Source organism: Trichechus manatus, unplaced genomic scaffold (assembly GCF_000243295.1).
Source record: "Trichechus manatus latirostris isolate Lorelei unplaced genomic scaffold, TriManLat1.0 scaffold00004, whole genome shotgun sequence".
Lineage (NCBI taxonomy): Eukaryota > Metazoa > Chordata > Mammalia > Sirenia > Trichechidae > Trichechus > Trichechus manatus.
Window position 1 is genome coordinate 12,960,738 of NW_004443940.1, and position 21,384 is coordinate 12,982,121.

Genomic DNA, 21,384 nt, shown 5'->3' on the forward strand with positions numbered 1-21,384 from the left:
TCTCCTTTCCATGCAGCACCGCCTGGCCAGAAAGGGCTCCAACTGAAGAAAAGGAAAAGAAAACAAACAATTGAAAACAAACAAAGGAACAAAAGCCCCGGGATCCCACCAGCGTGGCAGCCCAGACTGGGAAGCAGTTCCACACTCGAACGGAGATCCACAGCCCCTCAGGAAGAAGCAAAGATGGCGTACGGAGCCAGGTATTTGAGCGAAAGGAGGGGGAGGTGGTGACAGGTAAGGAAGAAAGCAAAAGAAGCAGAAAAAAGCAACACCAGCAGCCAACAAATGGCACTCAGAGAGCCGGCCCGTTCGGGTGTGTGGAATCCAGGCAGCCACTGTTTCCCAGACAAGAGATTGCGGACACGGGAAGTAGAGGAGGCTGAGTGGGGGTGAAGATGGGTGGGGGGGTGGGAAAGCATATATCGCAAATTACCGGTTGTTTTGTCTCCCGCTGGAAGCTCCATGAAGCTGCTTTCTCTTACCCCGTTTGCTGGTCTCCGATAGGAGTCCAAGATGGCGGATCTGCGCTGCGTTAGCTGGTAGGGGACCTCTGCATGAATCTCTCCTTGCTCTCCGTTCTCTGTCAGTTTTCTCACTCCATTTGGTGCTTGGCTGAGTTCTTTATCTCTTCATTTGATATTTGATATTTTAGGGTTTCAGGATTGTTCTCTGTTCGGCTTAGTTTTTCGGATCTTTGCTGTGGATGGACAGCGTGGTGCTTCTGTGTAGAGCGCCATTTTGCCAGAAGCTCTACATACACATTTTTATAGGGCACAGATTTTATATTAAAATAGGAGAGCTATATGGAGTTAGGAACAAGTTGAGAAAGTCTGTAATTCCATCCAAGAGTAGGTAGTATGCCTCTGACAGCAAAGCTTTCTTAAGTGAGGCCCATGAATCTAAATATACATGCAAAATTCTATTAATTGTTTATTTTTCTGGGGAGGTGGACTGGATTTCATTAGATTTTTCAAAAAAGTCCATTTATACTTCCCAGAAGCTGTGATGGCAGTTTTAATGGCTTTCACCAGGTAAACAATAAACCATTGCATATGGAGCACCCAGCCTTTTCCGTTTGGTGATCCCCAGGCATGGATTCCTGTGAGACATAGGCTCTAGATTAAACTTCTATATATTAAAATGAACTATTAAGACATAAACAAAAATGCTGAGATATATTTCTGTAGCAGATTTAAAACAGAACCAGCATACCGTGGCACCCTGATGACTGTTTATCATCAGTTATTCTTGAATCTTGGCATTCTGTTCTTTACAAGGTCTTTTTCTCCCGTAGACCTTGTAGTGAAAGGTCTGAACTAGAGACATTAATTTGCAAATTACCTATACTGAAATGATGAAAGCCATGCTAAAGGAGCTTCCTGAAGGAGTGAACAGAAACAGAGAAGATGGGAGAAAAGTACTGTATTGGTTTTTGGAATCCACCATTGAAGAGCAGGTTTGGAGGGGGAGGAAGGATAATCAATAATGGAAACAGAGGAGGAAGGAGAGAGCTAAGAGAGTGCAATGAGAAGGAAATTTTAAGATGGAACGGGTGGTTGGTGGTACATGGAGATCAAGAGGGTTGAGGAATGAGAAAAAGTCTTTGGATTTTGGCATTGGTGACTCAAAAGAGCAATTTTACTCGTGTATAGAGGTAGGCATGATATTAGATGATAAAGAAGGGAATTTGGTCAAATGAGAGTACAGTTCTTCATAATATCCTCTTATATCTTTACTGTCTGCAGGATACGTAGTGATATCCTTTATTTCTCTTACTGTTATGAATACACTCAAATTTTATCTTTACTCCCAAGATTTGTAAAAATTTAATAATTCAAATAATTCAATTTACCATAAGTTTGGAATTTATATATTTATATATATAGGGTAAGGAACCTCTGATGCTGTGATGATAGACAATGAGAGCATATGAAAGAGATATAACTGTAGTCAAATATAAAAATAAGAAAGCCTCTTGGTACAGCCGTATCATTTTATTAGAAACATTTAAATTACAGGTCTGTGGGGGTAGAGGTGGAAGAAGCATTTAAAAGGTTCCTTTAACTTAAACTAAGAGGGTGAATTTGGAAAGGACAAAAGTAAGTTACAAGCCTGTGGATATATTACTGGAGGATAAAAACTATCCATAAATTCCAAAAGTTAAAGCTAATTGGGGGGGGGGGGAATCTAACTAGAAAGAAAAAAAATTCTGATTATTTATTCCTCTGAGATTTTTTTGCCCATTTTATATGGGTTTATTTTTTCCAAAGTCTTATTTGTACAGATTATGTAAAAATGATTCTCATTTCGTTTTCAACATACTAAAAATACACATTAACCACAAAAAGTACTTACTCTGACGGAAAGGAAAATGAACATGGCTATTTTCAAAACAGTAAACACAAGAAGCCAACATATATAAATCATGACGTGTACATCTCATTTTTGAAAAAAATAAGTTGTTTTTTACATTAATGCTTTATTATCCAGCTTCTATATTAGACCCTCCAACCTTATTTACATTTACTATGAAATTTCTATCAGCATGTGTAACTCAAAAGGCACTCAATTCAGAGGTTATAAAGTCCTGAGCTTCAGTAGGAAACAGGATTCTCAAATAAAATCTGAACATAAATAATTCTAAAGATCAGAGAATATGAAAATATTTAAAGTGTAATATCTGGTACATAAACAATTCATGACCTAATAATAAAATTGTACAGAACATCAATGTACAAATTGAAAGAACATCTGTAACTGGCCATTCAAATGATTCCTTTAACATTCTTTTAGCTGAATAAAAATAAATTTACAGATGAATAACTGAGGTTCACTAACATTAGATAGGGTCAAAGTTTAAGCTAAAAATTAAGTTTGTATTTGGTTGCAGAGAAATGTGGAATTTATCTACAGCAATTTTTTCTACTGATATTAAATAAAAAATATGAGTTGACATCTTTATAACATAAATGGTTTGAAAGATATTTTCTTGGCTTTAAAATATTTTTTTTTGTATGTGCATAGAAATGTAATGAGGATAAGAATAGTCTTCTGTACTATCTGTTATAGTTCATAAGGCCTTTGTCATTGTTAGTTTCCTTTGATGTGATTATCAGTACAGCCATTAAATTAAAGCTGGCCGAAGAAGTTTTCAAAGTGCTACTGGTTCCAACTGATGAGATCCTCAGTTTTCTGGATTTTCTGGGTGACGATTATTTTCAATTCTCTTTTCTGGTGATATATACAGGAAGTTGCAGCAGATATATAAAGGGAAGATCAGAAGCCTGCTGTCCAAGTTCATCACCACTTGTTCCTATAAAACAAATTTGCAGCTTTAATGCCAAGAGAACTAGATAGTAATATTGAAAAATAAAATAAACCAAACTGCTGAATTGAGTGAACTGAAGGCAACAGATTGTGATTAAGAGCTTATGTTCTGGAATCTGAGAGCCACAGCTCAAGTCTCAAAACCCACTAGCAGTGTGACCTCGGGCAAGTCACTGACTTTGTGAACTACAGCTTCCACACTGCAAAATGGGACAATAAAGAGTACCCACCTCATAGGATTACACTGAAGATGAAAAGAGACAATGCATGTAGAGGGCTTAGCACAGCCAGCCATGTATTATGTACTCAATAATGGTAGTTATTTTTGTTTACTGCAAACTTTCTATCAACTACCTACACATTTGGGAACAGATACAGTCTTCAGAATATACACACTTCTCAGTTGGCTTCAATTTCTGATGGCGCTCAGGCATACCAAATCATTGGATGAAGGTGGGGAGTCATTATTATCACTGATGAGCTGGTTCCAACTTTTGTCGAAGATTTCCCACTGTCCCTAAGACAAATGTTATTTCTTGGAATGTAAAATACATTATCACGAGATAATGTATTTTAGGTTTAGTTACATCAATACACACAGACAGAACTGATGCAAACGTTACCATCACTCATGCCAAAGAGCTCCCTTCCGGTAACCTGACACACCCTTCACTAGCCTTTGGTGAATAGAAGAGATTCTCCCAGAGTAAAAGAAATAGCACTGAAATGACAATTCCTACTTCCTGAATACTTGGATACATTCTCTGCAAAAATATGCATTAGATTTACTTTATTATATACATTTTGGAGAATATACTACTAATCATTGTTTAAATCTAGAGTTTAGAATTTGTTACTGAGGCATATGCTCCTGCAGTGAAGTGGGACTAAAACTAGCATATCTGAGTGACTGAGTAGGCTCAACTGGACACAGCTTCTGTGGTGGGGGAGAAGGAAGATAAATTTGCATAAAGAAGGAAGGGAATACAGATGACAGACACAGACACAAAATCTCCATACAACCCCAAACAGGGAAAGTAGTGTTTAAAGAAAAAAAACTCTAGTGAACAAGATGGATAAGGTGATGGATCAGGCCAGGTGGTCACCGAGGCTGACGGTGCTGTTACCAGACAGGAAATGATGTTGAAGCATAATTGGTCTTTAGATCTTTGGGCCACCCTGGCCTAGAAACGTTTGTATCAATAACCTGGGTGAGGCACGTTTACTAAACTTACTGAGGACAAATGATTTGACAATATGTATATCTTAAGACAAAAATCAACATTTGGTACCGTGACAAAAAACAGACTCTTAGGAAGATTAGTGAGAGACATTCTGGTATTTGAGTATAGTTAAGGTTGGGGTGGGAGAGGGTGACTCAGCCAACTCCGGGAAAAGAAGGGAGCCACGTGGTCATCACTTGGGGCTGAACGGACACACCAATTTCTGAAATATTAAATTGCATTAAGCCCTACTCCCCACCTCCAAATTAAGCAGATCTAATCCTACCTTCATCAAACCTTTAACTTCCTGAAGGCTCAACTTACATCTGCTTTTTGCACTGAACCGTCTCTATAGCTAAGTTTCACTTTCCTTGCTCCACTACGAAGTGGAAGCCGTGTAGCCCAAATGCATCGGCATCAGACAGCAGCAGCGTCTTCCTAGGCCTTCATTGTTTACCTCCAGACCATTATTTCTCCATCTTCATGTACAAATTCCTGCTTCTCTGAGGCTCCTGCCATTTATTCTATACTGTACCTCTGTTACTTCTCCACATTCTTATAGGTCTCAATTCCAGAATCCATAAATCCAACTCCCTACTGGAAATCTTCAATTCAAACTCAAACTCTCAGCTACTGGTTACTACCTCTTCCTTCCTTTCCTTGTGTGCCATCTGCACTTTCACTCTTGCGATTTGGCTTTGACTCTCCATCAACGCCTGGAAATAGGCATTCTCATATGCTACCTACCACGTCAGGGAATCAGCTCTCTGTCACTAACGAGCTCCAACAGTGGCTGGAGGACCCTCTGTAAGAATGCTGCAAAAGGAGTTCTCAGACAGGGCATGTGAAGTTTATCACTTCTAAGGTTCCTCGTAATGCTAAATTCTGATGGGTATATTGAGTCTCTTCAGTCTAAGGAAAACTGCTAACTTTCTCTAATAATTTACGTGAACAGGGGTACTGGTGGTTCAGTGGTAGAATTCTCACCTTCCACACGGGAGACCTAGGTTCGAGTCCCTCAGGTGCACCCACCACCTGTCTGTCAGTGGTGGCTTGCGTGTTGCTGTGATGTTCAATAGGTTTCAGTGGAGCTTCCAGATGAAGACAGACTGGGAAGAAAGGTCTGGCGATCTACTACTGCAAATCAGCCAGTGAAAACCAATCTGCAACTGATCATGGGGATGGTGCAGGACCTGGCAGTGTTCTGTCCCACTGTGTGTAGGGTTGCTGCCATGAGTCAGGGGCTGACTCGACGGCAGCTAACAACAGCATAGGTGCTCAACTTTTCATTAAAACCATATGCCCTTTGAAATGGTGAGTAGTTTCAATAGAAATAAACTTCTTTAATATTTTAACAGCTCTCACTTCTTGAAAATGGTTACTTTCTCATCACGACACACTGAAACTTCTACATGCTTATGATATATGAAGAAACAAATGGTTTTAAGAGGTAATTTTGGGAACCTTACAGGTATCTGCCATTTTACAAACCTATTTTGCTAAAGAATAAAGTTCTCTTAATATCCAGGAGCTATGGAGACATACTGAATTGCCTTCTTGGTGTTTGCTGCAGATGTATGAATAAATGTGCTTATGTGCACAATGTATAAAGCCATTAAGATTATAACTTTTTGAAGATGATATTCAAAAGAAACAATTATTTTCCTATTATCAGCTTTCTTCTGCCCCTCAGATCAAACTACGTTTCCTTTTCTTTCTTTTTTTGTCCTAGTCAGTTGCTAGTGGGATAGGGTAAGTTATGCAAAAGTGAACATGGTATTTTAATCATTACCTTCAAAAAATTTTCAAACCAACCTTTAAATCAAATATCATTAAAGTTAATTCTACTTAAGAATTTTCAAGGGGATTCAAAAGACAAATACTGCAATGGAACAATTAACAGAAAAGTAATCAAACGTACCTGGTCCTTTTCAAGTGTAAGTATTTGATATCCAGTTGTTCTACTACATATTAGTTTTCCATTACTATCAAAAGAGGCCAAACGTAATCTAGGATTATTAAAAAACAAAACAAAACTCAAAAAAAAAAATACACATGAACCATAGATTAATTTAAATAAGCCTTTTCTCACATTAATATTTACTTTTTTATCTTCCAGATCTCTATAAGACTTTAAAACATCTTTCCAAGCTACAAACTAATTCTATTCAGATTTACAAGCCTGTGCTATTATAGATATCTGAGATATAAAATTGATTTACAAACATATGACTTTTAAATAATCTGTGGAGTCCCTGGGTGGTGCAAACAGTTAATGGAATTGGCTGTTAACTGAAAGGCTGGAGATTTGAGTCCACCCAGAGGAGCCTTGGAAGAAAGGCCTGGCAATCTACTTCCAAAAAATCAGCCACTGAAAACCCTATAGAGCACAGTTGTACTCTGACATATACGGGGTCGCCAGGAGTGGGAACTGACACGATAGAAACTGGTTTAAATAATCTGTTCATTAAACTATCTTGCAATTTATCAGCTTAACAGCATCCTCTCCAGAGAAAGACTGCCAGCCCAACTATGACGCCAAGCTGGACATATGAAATCCTGTAGAAAGCTAAGGGTAATACAAGACATGTTTCCCTGGAAAAATACTTGCAATTTATCAGCTTACAGCATCCTCTGCAGAAAAAGACTGCCAGCTCAACTATCAGGCCAAGGTGGACATCCCAAATCCTGTAGAAAGCTAAAGGTAATACCAGACACGTTTTCCTGGAAAAATACCTCACTGTATTTCTAGTCTGGACCTTATATTTGCTAGAAATAGCAGAGGTGGTAGCTTCAAGCTTAGTATCAATCCTGTAGCATTCATATCCCAGCCCAGTCTTTCTGCCTGACATACTGGATCTTATGACTTTGATTATTAATCCATTCCGTATGAATAGACCTTACTATTTCCTAGCACTTTCATGTATATCGTATCTTACCAAAGTTCTACTAGCACTGGTGTAAATTATCAACGTTTTATTTTGTTTTGTTTTGTTTTTTTCCCTCTGGAGTGAGAAGGACTGGGGTAGTGGAAATCTCATCTTACCTAAATGCTATGCTCCTTCGAGGCTGTAAACTGACAGATCCGCTACATGGCTGATTCAGTGTATTGCGTTTGAAAATGATGTATCGATTGGTATAGGTTACAAGTAGGTCAAAGCCGAAGTTAAAACCTGTCCACCGCCAGCAGTACTAAGAAATACAAAAGAAAAAAAAAAAAAAAAAGGTTTGTTACAGTTTATATTAGCAAGTCAAACATAAAAAGTTCATCTGAAATGTCTGCTTTTTCTCTAACTCATTCCAAACAGTTCTCTCATGGGTCCCTACTTTTTGTCAGTGCCTTTCCCTTAAGACTTACCACACAGAATTATATACCCAAACCAGAAAAGCAGCCTTTATGGTTATTCCTTAAGCCACTTTCCAGTCTCACCTCTTCATCTTCATGGTCTCTTTCATTATCTCTTCATGCTGTAATCCCATCATATATAACATGGCTGTTTACTGCAGCTCTAAGTAGGTATAGCTTAGGGGAGTAGGAGTCTAGATGGAGGTGATAAGAACCTACTAAAATCTACCTTGCTTTAAAAATACTCAAATACTTTAAGTAATTAACCAACAGACACACAACTGGGTTATTTTAAATACTACCATAAGGTTTACAAGTTTGTTTATTCTATCACCTAATATTACCGAGTGACTATTAGGTAAGGTGCCATAGTGAAGTAAAGTTAGGACTTCAACTGCTTGGTTGACGCCCTGAATTACAACATTAATTCAGCATTTAATGGACATTTACTGAGCACACATTTTGTGCCTGGCACTGCTCTAGACACTGGAGACATAGCAGTAAACACAACAAAGTTTCTGCCCTCATAGAGTTTATATTCTAGTATGTGCATATGTTTGTGTGGTAGGAGAGGCAATGAATGACACACGAGCTGGGACAGAATAGCACAGAATGTCAGGAGAGAGCAACAGGTCACAGGTGGGAGGCTTGCAGTTGGGGAGCCTGCTTGTTTAGACAGGTGGTCAGGGAAGGTCTCTCTTGAGAAGATGCTGTGAGTAGAGACCTGAGTGAACTGAAGAGGTAGACCAGGCAGCTATCTACGGAAAGAGTGTTTCTGACAAAGAGAACAAGTACAAAGCGCCGGTGGTAAAAACATGCTTGGCATATCTGAGGAAGAGCAAGAAGGGTTACATGGCTGGGGCAGCGACGGAGGGGGACAGAAGCTGAAGACGAGTTTGGAGAGGCAGCTGAGGCCCAGATACTGTAGGGCCCTGTAGTCCATGGTAAGGAAGAGTTTGGATTTTATTCTAAGTATGGTGGGAAGCTAATAGAGGGTCTAAGGGAAGGAAGTGACACAATCCAACTTGCATTGTAAAAAGATCACTTTGGCTGATGTGCGGAAAACAGAATGCAGAGGGGTAAGAGTGAAAATAGGAAGAGCAGTTAGGAGGCTACTGCAATGGCCCAGACAAGAGATAATGGTAGCTTGGACTTGGGTGGTGGGGGGTAGACATGCTAAGAATATACTTTGAAGGTAGAGCCTCAAGGAATTTCTTATGGAGAGGAGTGGTATGAAAGGAAGAAGGGTCCAAAATGAATCCAGAGCAATGCAATGGATGAAGAGAGAGACCATTTATGGATTTAAGAATACAGGGAAGGAGGAGGTTTGGGGATGAAAATCAAGAGTTCATCTTGGACTGTTAAATTTGAGACGCCTGAGTCGGAGCCCTGGTGGCACAGTGGTTAAGAGCTTAGCTGCTAACTAAAAGGTTGGCAATTCAAATCCACCAGCCACTCCTTGGAAACCCTATGGGGCAGTTCTACTCTGTCCTATAGGGTCGCTATGAGCTGGAATGGACTCAACGGTAACAGGTTTGTTTTTGTTTTTTTTTGAGTCAGAACTGACTTGACAGCAATTGGATTATTTTATTTTATTAGGTATCCAAGTAAAGATGCCAAGTGAGCAGCAGGATACATGGATCTGAAGCTCAGAAGAGGAGCCAGGAGTGCAGATATACATGTGGGAGTCATCAGTGTACAGATGGTATGGAAAGTCATGAGACCACCTGAGATCACTCAGGAGTGAGCACAGATAAGGAAGAAGTCCAAGAACCGAACGCTTAGTCACATCAACATTTGTTGAGAAGGATGAGCAGATCTAGCAAAGATTCAGGAGGAGCAGCCAAGGAGGCAGGAAAAAACCAGCAGAGCATGCTGTCCTGGAAGTCAAGTGGAGGAGGTCTCTTAAGAAGGAGTTGAGTGAACAAATGTGTCAATGTTGCCAAGAATTCCCAGAAGACTGAACCCTGACGACTTGATTTGGCAGCGGGGAGGTCACCAGTGACACTGACATGGCAGTTTCAGCGGAGCTGTGTAAGTGAGCCAGAGTAGATTCAAGAGAGCATCAGAAAAGAGGAAGTACAGGCAACAGATACAGACAAATTTTTTCAATGAGTTTTGCTTAAGAGAGGAGTAGAGAAATGGAGTGGTAGCTAGAGGGGGATGTCGGGTTAAGATGTGGTTTAAGATGGGTGATGCTGCAGCATGTACATACTTAACGAGAGTGACCCAGCAGTAGAAAAAAACTGATGATGGAGGAAAGGGAGGGATTAACTGTCGGGATTAACCCTTTTCAATAGGTGAGAAGGGATGGGGTACAGTACGAGAGGAGAGGATGAATTAGGGTAGAATCAGAGAGTCTGTTCATTCTAACAGGAGGAAAAGCAAAGTACACGGGTACAGATGCAGATAGACTGGTAGAACTGTTGGTAGGAGGATGTGTATATTCTCTTCCTATTGCTTTTATTTTCCTAAGGAAGTAAGAAGCAAGGCCATCAGGTAAGAATAAGGGTGGTAGTACTGGCTTTTTCAGAAGAGAAGATGTGAGGGTCACCTCAGATAGTAGGGGGATAAATTCACCACGGAGATGTAAGAGGATCACCACGCAGCACTGAAGACCTGCTGAAGTTTACAGTTACAACATTCAGGAGAAACCATTGGGGTATGGCATTTTTCTTCAGTTGCATTTACTTGCTTAGATGCAGGCATGGAGAGCATGAAAAGCTGGGATTTCACAAAAGTTGGGGTTCAGCCAGGTGAGTTTCATACAGTGCAAGAGGGAAAAGGAAAGTTAAGGGTATAAGCACTGTAATGTAAATAAAAAAGTAGGGAGGTCATGTGAGGAGTGATGGACAGGAAAAAGGTGGTAAGAACAATGTACTATATGTCCAGTGGGGTAAAAAAAAAACTTATTGGAATACAAGTATTATAGGGAGAGAGCTGGAAAGATAATAGGAGGTGGAGTCTGAGAAGGAGACGCTTAAAATGTAGATTTTGAAGAGGGTGTAGTAATTAGTAACACAAAAATTGAGGATATACTCAGGGGAATGAGTGCCTGAGGTAGTGTAGAACAAGATCACTGTGGTGGGGGCAGGGTGGTCAAGGAGCTAAGATACTGCAATCACCAAGACTGAGAATAACATTAGTGATAAAGAATGACAGAGAGCCCAGTCAATGACAGCCACCACAAGAAGGGGTAGTGAGCAGTTTTTTGGTGTGTGCTTCAAAGGAGCTGTGGTTCAATGATGCAGAAACTGCATCAACAAGCTCTTCTGAGGTGTGACACGTGCCATGATGGTTACTGAAAGTCCATTATGTGCAGATAATACAATCAGTAAGAGACTACCAAGAGTCACAACCCATACTTACTTCACCATCTTTGGCAAGCTTTCTTCCACACCTCATGCTATGTCCCTCTAGTTCTTCTTTATTGATTTCTTGAGGCCTAAAAAACATGCATAAGACATGAAACCTCATGGAAAATTAGGCAATTAGTCATGGAAAGAGAACTGTGAATTAAACAGAAAAACTTGTTACTAGATTTAAAATAATTTTATTTTTGGTGTAGATAAAAATAAGAATGCCCATTGCCTTTGCTAAATAAAAAAGATTCGAAATCTTCAATATTTTGCCTATTGCCGCAATTTCTAGAATACTTTTTTATAAGGCTCAGCCAAACCAGAGAAGAGGAGAAAACAAAAACAATCCACAAGAAAGGCTGCTCACTGGCAAAACAAAACACTCAAAAGTCTAATTACTAAGCAAAATAAATTAAAATGTATTATTTCTATGAGGTGTACAGCTACCATTGGTATCACCTACCATTTGATATTACTGTTTTACATGCAAACCACTTTTCATGTAGTATAACTATATGAAATCAATATTTAAGAAAAAAAGCTGTCAATTTTTATCAATTAATCTTTACTTGGCCCCTTAGCTTAAAAACCTTAATCAGATAAGACAAACAGTTATTTCAAGTTGTAATAAAAAAATGACATTATTATCAGCTTGGTAATTAGAAATTTGAAAGTAATACAATGCATTCATTCATATATTTGTTCATTTACAGCATTCAGTAAGTGCTAATGGAACAAGTACAATAAATAATGAAACAAGCACAATAAATACAAGTAAATGCTAATAAAACCATATCCTTGACTTCCAAGAGCTAAGTCTAACAGGGAACTAGACATAAGTAATAACTGTAATAATGTGGAGAGGGTTGTGATGTTATGAACATGAAGAAGAGACACATTTATTGCCTGGCGTTAGAGAGGAAACATCACAGAGGAAGCATCATTTGAGCATGAGTGGGGTTTGTTGGGGTGGGGCCGGGGGTGAACTGTACGCAGGGGGAAAGGTATTCCGGGCAGAAGGAATAGTAGATAAAAAGGACCGAAGCATGTAAGAATATCAAATGTACCAAGAATTCCATGCAGGTGGAGCATGAGTATGACAGGAGACAAAGCTGAAGGCATTTGGGGACAGACTGCTGAAGGGCCCTTCCGGCCATGCTAATGAGTGTTGCCAGGCATTTGTCCTGTTACTTGTAAACTTTTCATTACGAAAATTTCCAAACATGTAGAAGTAGAGAGACTAGTATGAGCCAAATTTTCTCACCATCTAGCTTCAAAAATCTTGTTTTAGTTTTACCCACCCCCTCCCTTCTCTCCCTGCTGATTATTCTGAGGTGAATCCTAGACATCATATTTCAATCTATAAGTCGTTCAGTATGTATTTCTTAGAGATAGGGGCTTTTAAAAAATGTTATCACCATACATATCCCACCTAAAAATAGTTAAGAATTCCTCAATTATCATCAGAGATCCCTAGACATATTTAAGCAGAGAAGGGACAGTTGTATTTGTGTTAGGAAGATGACCTGTTGGCAATGTGGAGAACCCTGCAGGGGGGCAGTACGAGACTATGAGCCAGGACCCGGGGACCAGACCGTCCTCCTCACTTCAGCAGCCCTGCAGCAGCAGCACGTTCACTATTCGTGGAACAGGCATTTCATTGGAGGCAATGGTCACATACTTCAGAAGGGGAGAGAGCCACTTAATTCTAGCTGACTCTCTTATTAACCTCAGTAAGGGTATTAGCCTTTAGAGGTGAGAAAAATCTTTGAATAATACAGAACATTAAAAAACTGAATATACAAAAGAAGCAAATTAGTAGGATGACTTACAAAATACTTCATACATTATAAAAATCCTTCAAATCTCAATTCCATTAAATAGTTCCTAGTTTTCGTTTTTGGTCTATTATTTCTAGTTTAATAGTCTTACTGTATTGGTGCTGGATCAGTAGGTTAGGAACCCTTTTTGGAAAAAGATGGGATATGAATTATACATAAAGTAGAAACTAAAAACTCTGAATAATAATAATTTCATAATCAGTATCATGAATTTATATAGCACTTTCATATACTCACTGTTTGGATATAAACTTATAACTAAGCCATTATTTTTGGAAGTAGTTTGGTGAATAAAAGTGGGTTAAAAGAGATTGAGGGCAAAAAAATTAAACTTCTTACAGTTTCTTCCATATACTCACAAATGGATCTGTCTTTTCACCCTATTTCAGGGAGCTATTATAAGGATCAAATAAATGTGGAAGTACTTCCGTAAACTGCAAAGTACTATATATACACTGAATGACAAGATAATTTTCTTTCCCTTAAAATGAAGAAAGCACATAAATATTTTATAGAGGGTCATGTGCTTTGGGGGAAAGCACCTGTAACCAGATGATTTTAATTCATTTTAGACTCAAAGATCTTGAAAACCTATTTATTACATTAATTAGAACTTGAAAGTATTACCACAAATAAGAAAATTAGCTTTACCTATACATAAGTATGAAAATCATGATTTATGAAAATAATATTCCAAGTAATATTTAAATATGTTCAAAGAAAATCATCACATTAGGTGAAACATGGTGTGTAAATTATTCAGTTTTACTAATATAGTAAATGACAATCCAAACATTCTTATTGTAAGATTAAAATTTGATTACATGATCATTTCTCTACTGCAACAGCTTTTGCGTTTTCAATACCGTTACTGATCTTTTAATCTAATAAATGCATTTCAGAATTCATAACAAAAGGTTTGCTTAAAATAATACATGATGTAATATACTCACCCCACCTCACTGTCTTGCTCTGCCCGAAGCATCGCAAGCCATTGCTGTTTATACACAGAAGACAGCCATTCTAAAATTTAAAAAATAAACAAATAAGGAACAATATAAAGGATTTAAACATTTAAAGAAGTTGGTAAAATTGTTACTTTTTAAACTCAAATTTAACATAGCCATAAATAAAGCAGTTAGCTTATATTTTATAAATATGCTATAACAATATGGCTTAATGATTTTTAAAGTGGTAGAAATTATCTTGCTTTAAGGCACAAAGACCAAAGTTTATTAGCAGTTACCAGGAGTGGGAGATGGGGGAAATGGAGAGTTATTGCTTAACACGTACTGAGTTTCTGTTGAGGGTGATGAAAAAAAAAAAACTGGAAATGGATAGTGGTGATGGTTACACAACACGGGGAGTGTAATTAATGTCACTGAATTGTACACATAACAGTGGTGGAAATGGCAAATGTTTTGTTAAATACATTTTACTACAAATTTGTTTTTTTTTTTAAAGTTATCTTGCTTTGCCTTAAGCGGCACTTTATTTAGATTATATATTCGGCTACTAACCAAAAGGTCGGCAGTTCAAAACCACCAGCTGCTCCCTGGAAACCCTATGGGGCAGTTCTACTCTGTCCTATAGGGTCGCTATGAGTCAAAACCGACTCAACGGCAACAGGTTTGGATTTTCTTGTTTTATATTTAAGTCATTAGTTACAATTATATTCTTGCTTTTAATAGTTTCCTTTTCACAGCTCAAATAAAGTTCCATTTGTGAGAATCACATCTGAAGCAATAATATTTTCAGTTTTTAAAAAAAGTTTTACCATAAGATTGAATAATGGGTTGTTACTTTATATTATCTAAAAATAATTAGTGTTTTGGGAAATAAAATCATCTCTAAATTTGCAGACAAATCATGCATGCTCAAGAAATAATTTTTACACATTAGATTTTGATAACTATTATTAAAAACTAAAGGATTTTAATTTCAATTATTCTTAAATACAAATTTTACATTATAGATATCTTTCCCTTAACAATAAGCATACATTTTTCCACAAGTCTGTGTTAACTGAAATTTTAATTATTTCAGATGAAAGTACACCTTTATTAAATATAAAAGTAGAATGAACTACTTTCCCCAATTACTACAGGGCTAATTTATTTTTTTGCTCGTTTATTCCCAACTAGAAAGGGCAGTTTCTCTATTTTTAAGTTCTTAACTGATCTCTCAAAGGTACTTAGCAATCTTTCTCAACCTAAAAAACCAGAAAGCCAAACCCACTGCCGTCAGGTTGAATTCCAACTCACAGCGACCTTACAGGACAGAGTAGAACTTCCCCATAGGGTTTCCAAGGCTATAAATCTTTATGGAAGCAGACTGCCGCATCTTTCTCTCATGTGGAGTGGCTAGTGGGTTTGAACAGCCGACCTTTTTGTTAGGAGCCGAGTGCTTAACCATCGCACCACCAGGGCGCCTTCTCTTCCTAAACGAGGGAGGGAAACCCTGAAAATCTGGATTTTCACTTCATAAGTTTCTACTTAACAAAGGTATACAGATGACTTACACTAATTTATTGGTCTTTTCTTAAAACCCTTTGTAAAAACACTTTTGAGCATTTCTTTCAGAATCCCCCCAAAATAATATTCTTGTTATTATAAGGAATAACTGTTAGATGTCTAGGCCACAGACAATTTATCTACAATAGGTAAAGACTAGTAGCAAATTTTACATAATGACTCAGTATACATATACATGTATTATGTATCTTATTTCTGTTCTATTGTATTTCATTTTTTAAAAAAGCTAATCCCCACACATTAAACTGATGTCTCAACCTACCAATGGGTTATACTCACAGCTTGAAAATTCACTGATCTAGAGATAGGATATGACTTTTATAATTCATTTATAAAACTGGATTTATAAAAGGGTTACACATACATATTCTCAAATATCATTCTGATTCACAATGACACTACAGGATGGAGTAGAACTGCCCCATGGGGTTTCCAAGGCTGTAAATCTTTACAGAAGCAGACTGCCACATCTTTCTCCTGAAGAGCGGCTGGGGGGTTTGAACCACTAACCTTCTGGTTAGCAGCCGAGCTCTTTAACCACTGCGCCACAAGGGCTCCTTATCATGTAAGATATCCCATGTTTTAAAATGACTTAAAAGTTATTAAGTTCCAACAACCTTTGTATAATCTCCTTTAAAACAAAAAGCATTTTAACAAAGTAATGAGTACATATTTTTATCCCTCCTATCTTGCCTTAGTCCAAAAGAGTAAAAAGTGGAACTAGAAATCTTTTTGGTCACTGGTAGCTCAGATTCTAGAACCTACACCTTAAAAGAAGCACCCTAAAACTAAGTCAACTGAATGCTAACTCAAATGCAATGTTAACAAGCTGTTATTGGGGGTTGGGGGAGAATCTGTGGTAAAATGTTTGGAAAACATGGGATGAAAATATGTGAAACAGGTTCTTTTTAATACAAAGTTTTTAAAATGTTTATGTACAGTCATATCTCTAAAAGGCAGATATACTAGGTAGAGTTTGCCAGAATCCTTTTTGGCATAGAGGTAATGTTCTGTAAAAATACTCTGAAAAGGTGCCTTCAAGAAATTTCCATTCAGTGAAAACAAGTTTAAGCACTTATCTTAAACTTTATAAGAACAAAGTCCCTAATAAAGACTGAAAACGGGCACTTCAAGGTGGTATTTGTCAGTGCCATAGACCGGCAGCTGCATATCTAGTCTACAGTAGAACTGAACACATTTTCCCAAATCCTATATAAAATAAATGATAGAAAACACTGAACGTTTCTGAGTAGAACAGCTGAGATGAGTCAAAAGAAACTTAATTATTTCCTTTGTCTTCTACAAAGGAGATGAGGAAGGAGACCTCCAAATTCATACTACCTGAAAATCTAATGTCTTAAGGTTTACAAACTTTAAAAAACAAAAAGATAACTTTTGTAACTTGCCAAGTATTTTACTGTTGAAGTGAAAGGAAAAGTTATCTTCAGGATACACACACACAAAAATCCATTTACAACCACAAAAGCCTATAGCAAAAAACCAAGACTATATGCTGGACTGTTACATGAAACACGTAAGGAGCCCTGGTGGTGCAACAGTTAAGGGCTTGGCTGCTAACTGAAAGGCGGGCAGTTCAGACTCAGCATCTCTCCAGGAGAAAGACCTGGCAATCTGCTCCCATAAAGACTACAGCCTAGAAAGTGCTATGGGGCAGTTCTACCGTCATATGGGGTCGCTATGGGTCGGAATTGACTCGATGGCACTTAACAACATGAAACATGCTAAGATGCAGACCATGAAAGTGAAGAACAAAAAGCCTAGATCCAAAAATTCCTATGTGAATAAATGAGTATTTTGTACCGGGCATTCAGGTATAAATCATTAATAAAGAATTATAGGTAAGTTTGACTCAAAGATACTCATATTTAATAACCTAACAGTCTAGTTCCTAAAGACAATTTTACAGGTAGTCACCAACTTACAACAGAGTCTGGTCCAATGATTCTGTTGTAAGTCGGTTTTGACGTAAACTGAATACCTCATTTTTTTTAGTTTTCATTATTATTGCCTTTTACTATCAGTATCTTTATAAATCATAACACTGAATATCTGCGAGTGAACATCTGAGAATGATAACATCAGCAAATTACATACTGCAACACTGTATGCAGTACATATTACTAACAATAAGACGTACCAAAAAAATTAAAACTAACCCAGACAGTCGTTAAGTGCAGATTGTCCTAACTCAAATATGCACTAAGTCAGGGACTACCTGTATTGAGTGATTTAAAGCTATTTTCTGAATAAAATTAATTACATGGATTTACATACTTCTTCATTTTAAGCAATTGATCTTTACAAAACTCAAACTGCTTTAACAATTATCTTACTTCAATTTACAAAAATAATAAGCATAAGGTTTCCCCATTATTCCCACAACAGTAATTCCTGATATAAAGTTTCAAGAACACCCATTTTCTTGGCCACAATGCAAACTAAGGGATAATGCACCAACTGCATTTCCCTGTTCTCAAAAGTGAAAAAATGAAGCATATTCAAGGATGGTGACTGAGAAGTTATTGTTGAGTTTCTACAACTGGGTATGCAAACGTGAAGAGATTATATATAGTGGAATTCTTTTAAGTAACCAGTAGAATGTAGTGAAAATATGGTACAAGAAAGATTTAGGGCTACATTTGAGCTCTGCTTCTCATTAGCTGTGTGGCCCAGGGCCAAGTTACACTTCATCTCCTCTATAGAAAACGGGACATATTTGCCTTATAAATTCCACAGATTATATTATATAACAAATGTTAGTGCATAATCTGGCATATTACCTGGACCATTGTGAAGAATTTACTTTTTTTTACTTTTCCCCTCCCTTTAAAGTTCTCATTATAGAGGCTAGAATCAAAACTTATTTGATAGAGTAAATGCACTATTAGGCTCTATGTAGTTGATCTGCGTTGGAAAACAATTTCAGTTCACATAAACATTTGTTGAGTGCCTACTACTTATCAAGCACTATGCTATGTACTGGAGGCAAAAAGATGAAAAATGTATGACCTTAAGGAACTCACGGTCCAACAAGGGTCACAGATATATTCTGTACTAAAATAATCTAGCAAGAGATGGCAATGTCTTAAACAAGGAAGTGGCAGGAGGCAAGGGAAGGAGGTGACTTTGAGAATTATCTATGAAAAAAAATACAGGACTTAAGGAATGGATATGGAGGTAAGGGTTTCAGAGGGGTGTAAGATGACTTCCAGGATTTTGCCTTGTGAGGCTGGGATATTAATGATGGTGATGACTGATATAGGGAAGACAGGAAGAAAAGCTGGCAGGGTTCAGGGTGCAGAGGAAAGATAAATACTGTTTTGAACACATGAATGGAAGCAATTTGTAGATGGCTAGCCAGCAGCTGAACAGCCAAGCATGAAACAGGGGAGACGTCAGAACTGGAATCTTTTAATAAATCATATAAATGCAGGACATCTCTGGAACATTATGTAGAATGAAAAGATTAGTGAGCCAAGAGCACCCTGAGGAAGTAAAAAAATGGGCAGAGTGAGAGGAGCTTACAAAGAAAAGAGAAGGAATGGTCAGAGAAAGGAAAAGAACCAGGAGAGCATAGCATTTCTAGACTGAGGTAGGACAGTAGAGAATTTCAAGGAAAAACGAACAAACCATGATATAAAATTCTAGAGAAGTTGAAGTAAGGCTAAGATGAGGTCACTGCAGTTTACAAATAGGACAACCCTAACTTTTGCTACAGTAGTTTCAGTGAAATACTGAGAGCAAAAGAGAGACTGCAGTAGGTTGAGAAGTGACCAAAAAGTAAGGAGATAGAACACCTGTAGACAACTCTTTGAAGACGGTGTCTGGAAAGAACAGTTGCTATGGAGGACTCAGGGTCAAGGGAGGGTGATTTGTTTTTATTTTATTTATGTATTTATTTTTAATGGAATAATGGTTTTATTGTACTTGTTTCTTTACAATCTTTTTTTTTAAGTTGTGCTTTAGATGAAGGTTTACAGAACAAATTAGTTTCTTATTAAACAATTAATACACATGCTTTGTGACACTGGTTGCCAACCCCAAGACATGTCAACACTCTCCCCTTCTCAACCTTGGGTTCCCCATTTCCATTCATCCAGCCTTCCTGTCCCTGCCTGCCTTCTCGTCCTTGCCCCTGGGCTGGTGTGCCTATTTAGTCTTATACACACGGTTGAACTACGTGTATTATTGTTTGTTTTATGGGCCTGTCTAATCTTTGGTTGAAGGGTGAGCCTCAGGAGTAACTTCAGTACTAAGTTGTCTGGGGGCCATACCCTCGGGGTTTTTCCAGTCTCTGTCAGACCAGTCGAGTCTGGTCTTCTTTTGGTGAGTTTGCATTTTGTTCTATCTCCAGCTCTGTCTGCGACCCTCTATTGTGATCTCTGTCAGGGCAGTTGGTGGTGGTAGCCAGGCACCATCTAGTTGTGCGGAGCTCAGTTTGCTGGAGGCTGTGGTAATTGTGATCCATTAGTCCTCTGGACTAATCTTTCCCTTGTGTCTTTGGTTTTCTTCATTAGCCCTTGTTCCAGACGGGGTGGGACCAGTGGATTATTTTAGGTGGCCGTTCACAAGCTTTTAAGACTCCAGACACTACTCACCAAAGTAGGATGTAGAACATTTTCTTTATAAACTATGTTATGCCAATTGAGCCAGATATTCCCCGAGACCATGGTCCTCAGCCCTCAGCCCAGTAATTCGGTCCCTCAGGGAGTTTGGATGTGTCTGTGAAGCTTCTATGACTTTGCCTTAGTCAAGCTGTGCTGACTTCCCCAGTACTGTGTATTGTCTTACCCTTCACCAAAGTTACCACTTATCTATTGTCCAGTTTGTTCTTATTTTTTTAATAAGAGAGATCTGGCCATATTTATAGGCCAAGAGGGAAAAGGTTGAAGATATAGATACAGATTAAATGATAAAGTAAAATTCCAGAACAAACAGGAAGTGATAGGATTATGAACACAGTAGAGGGTTGGCCTTGAACGAGGAGGGAGCATCTCAACTTCTGGGGCAGGAGAGGAAGGACAGACAGGTGAGGAAGACTGAGGATCTGGACACATTACTGTCTGACTACTTCACGTTTATACAGAAAACAGGAAGAGAGTTCTCATGCTGACAGTAAGATGATTGAGTAGGAGGCTCCAACGGAGTGGCAGAGGTTTGATATAAGTGCTGGAGTGAATGAAAAAAGAGGAGTGACCAAGTAAAAGTACCACAGGGAGTGTCAAGATCCAAGCTTAGTGTTGCAATGTAAACCAATACAAAATGGCACCAATACAAAAGATGCAGAAGGCTCTGCAGCAGTACTCAGCACACTAGAGGATATAGAAACAAAGAAGGCTTTTGTGAGATTGATTTAGTTTTAGGATTTTGCTAAGTTGCAAAAGTTTCAGGATTTTGCAAAGAGCTGAAGGCACTAGTCACAGAGAGTAGATCAGATGATCAACCATGAAATCCAGGCCAGACAGGGAAGAAAAGGTAGGAGAAGTTTCAAATACTGATAGGAAATATAGGGCTTAAATGGATTTAAAATCAAGTAATGGGAATGGAAAAGAATGAGGATATGAACATGCTAGAAGGTTATATACAGCCCTAAAACTACTGAGTTTCTGATGCTGAGAAATTCTAGGTTACAACACGGTTCATGGTGTGTCCATGGGTGGCGAGTACCTCATGATCAGCAAAGAAAAATTTTACTGGAGTTGAGGTCAAATAATTAAGAAGCTACGGTATTAA

General features: G+C 38.2%; 1 protein-coding gene across 1 annotated transcript in view; it reads right to left on the reverse strand.

The window, feature by feature from the left end:
- Positions 1 to 1,882: 1,882 nt before the first annotated feature.
- GMCL1 (germ cell-less 1, spermatogenesis associated) overlaps positions 1,883 to 21,384 on the reverse strand; it is a 47,610-nt gene continuing 28,108 nt past the window's right edge. The window contains exons 7-12 of the mRNA XM_023731836.1: positions 19,449 to 19,475; positions 14,050 to 14,119; positions 11,266 to 11,341; positions 7,597 to 7,742; positions 6,472 to 6,559; positions 1,883 to 3,313 (exon numbers count right to left, since the gene is read on the reverse strand). Of these exons, the coding sequence (XP_023587604.1) occupies positions 3,185 to 3,313; positions 6,472 to 6,559; positions 7,597 to 7,742; positions 11,266 to 11,341; positions 14,050 to 14,119; positions 19,449 to 19,475 (536 nt within the window). The 3' untranslated portion in view covers positions 1,883 to 3,184. The remainder of the gene's footprint in view (positions 3,314 to 6,471; positions 6,560 to 7,596; positions 7,743 to 11,265; positions 11,342 to 14,049; positions 14,120 to 19,448; positions 19,476 to 21,384) is intronic.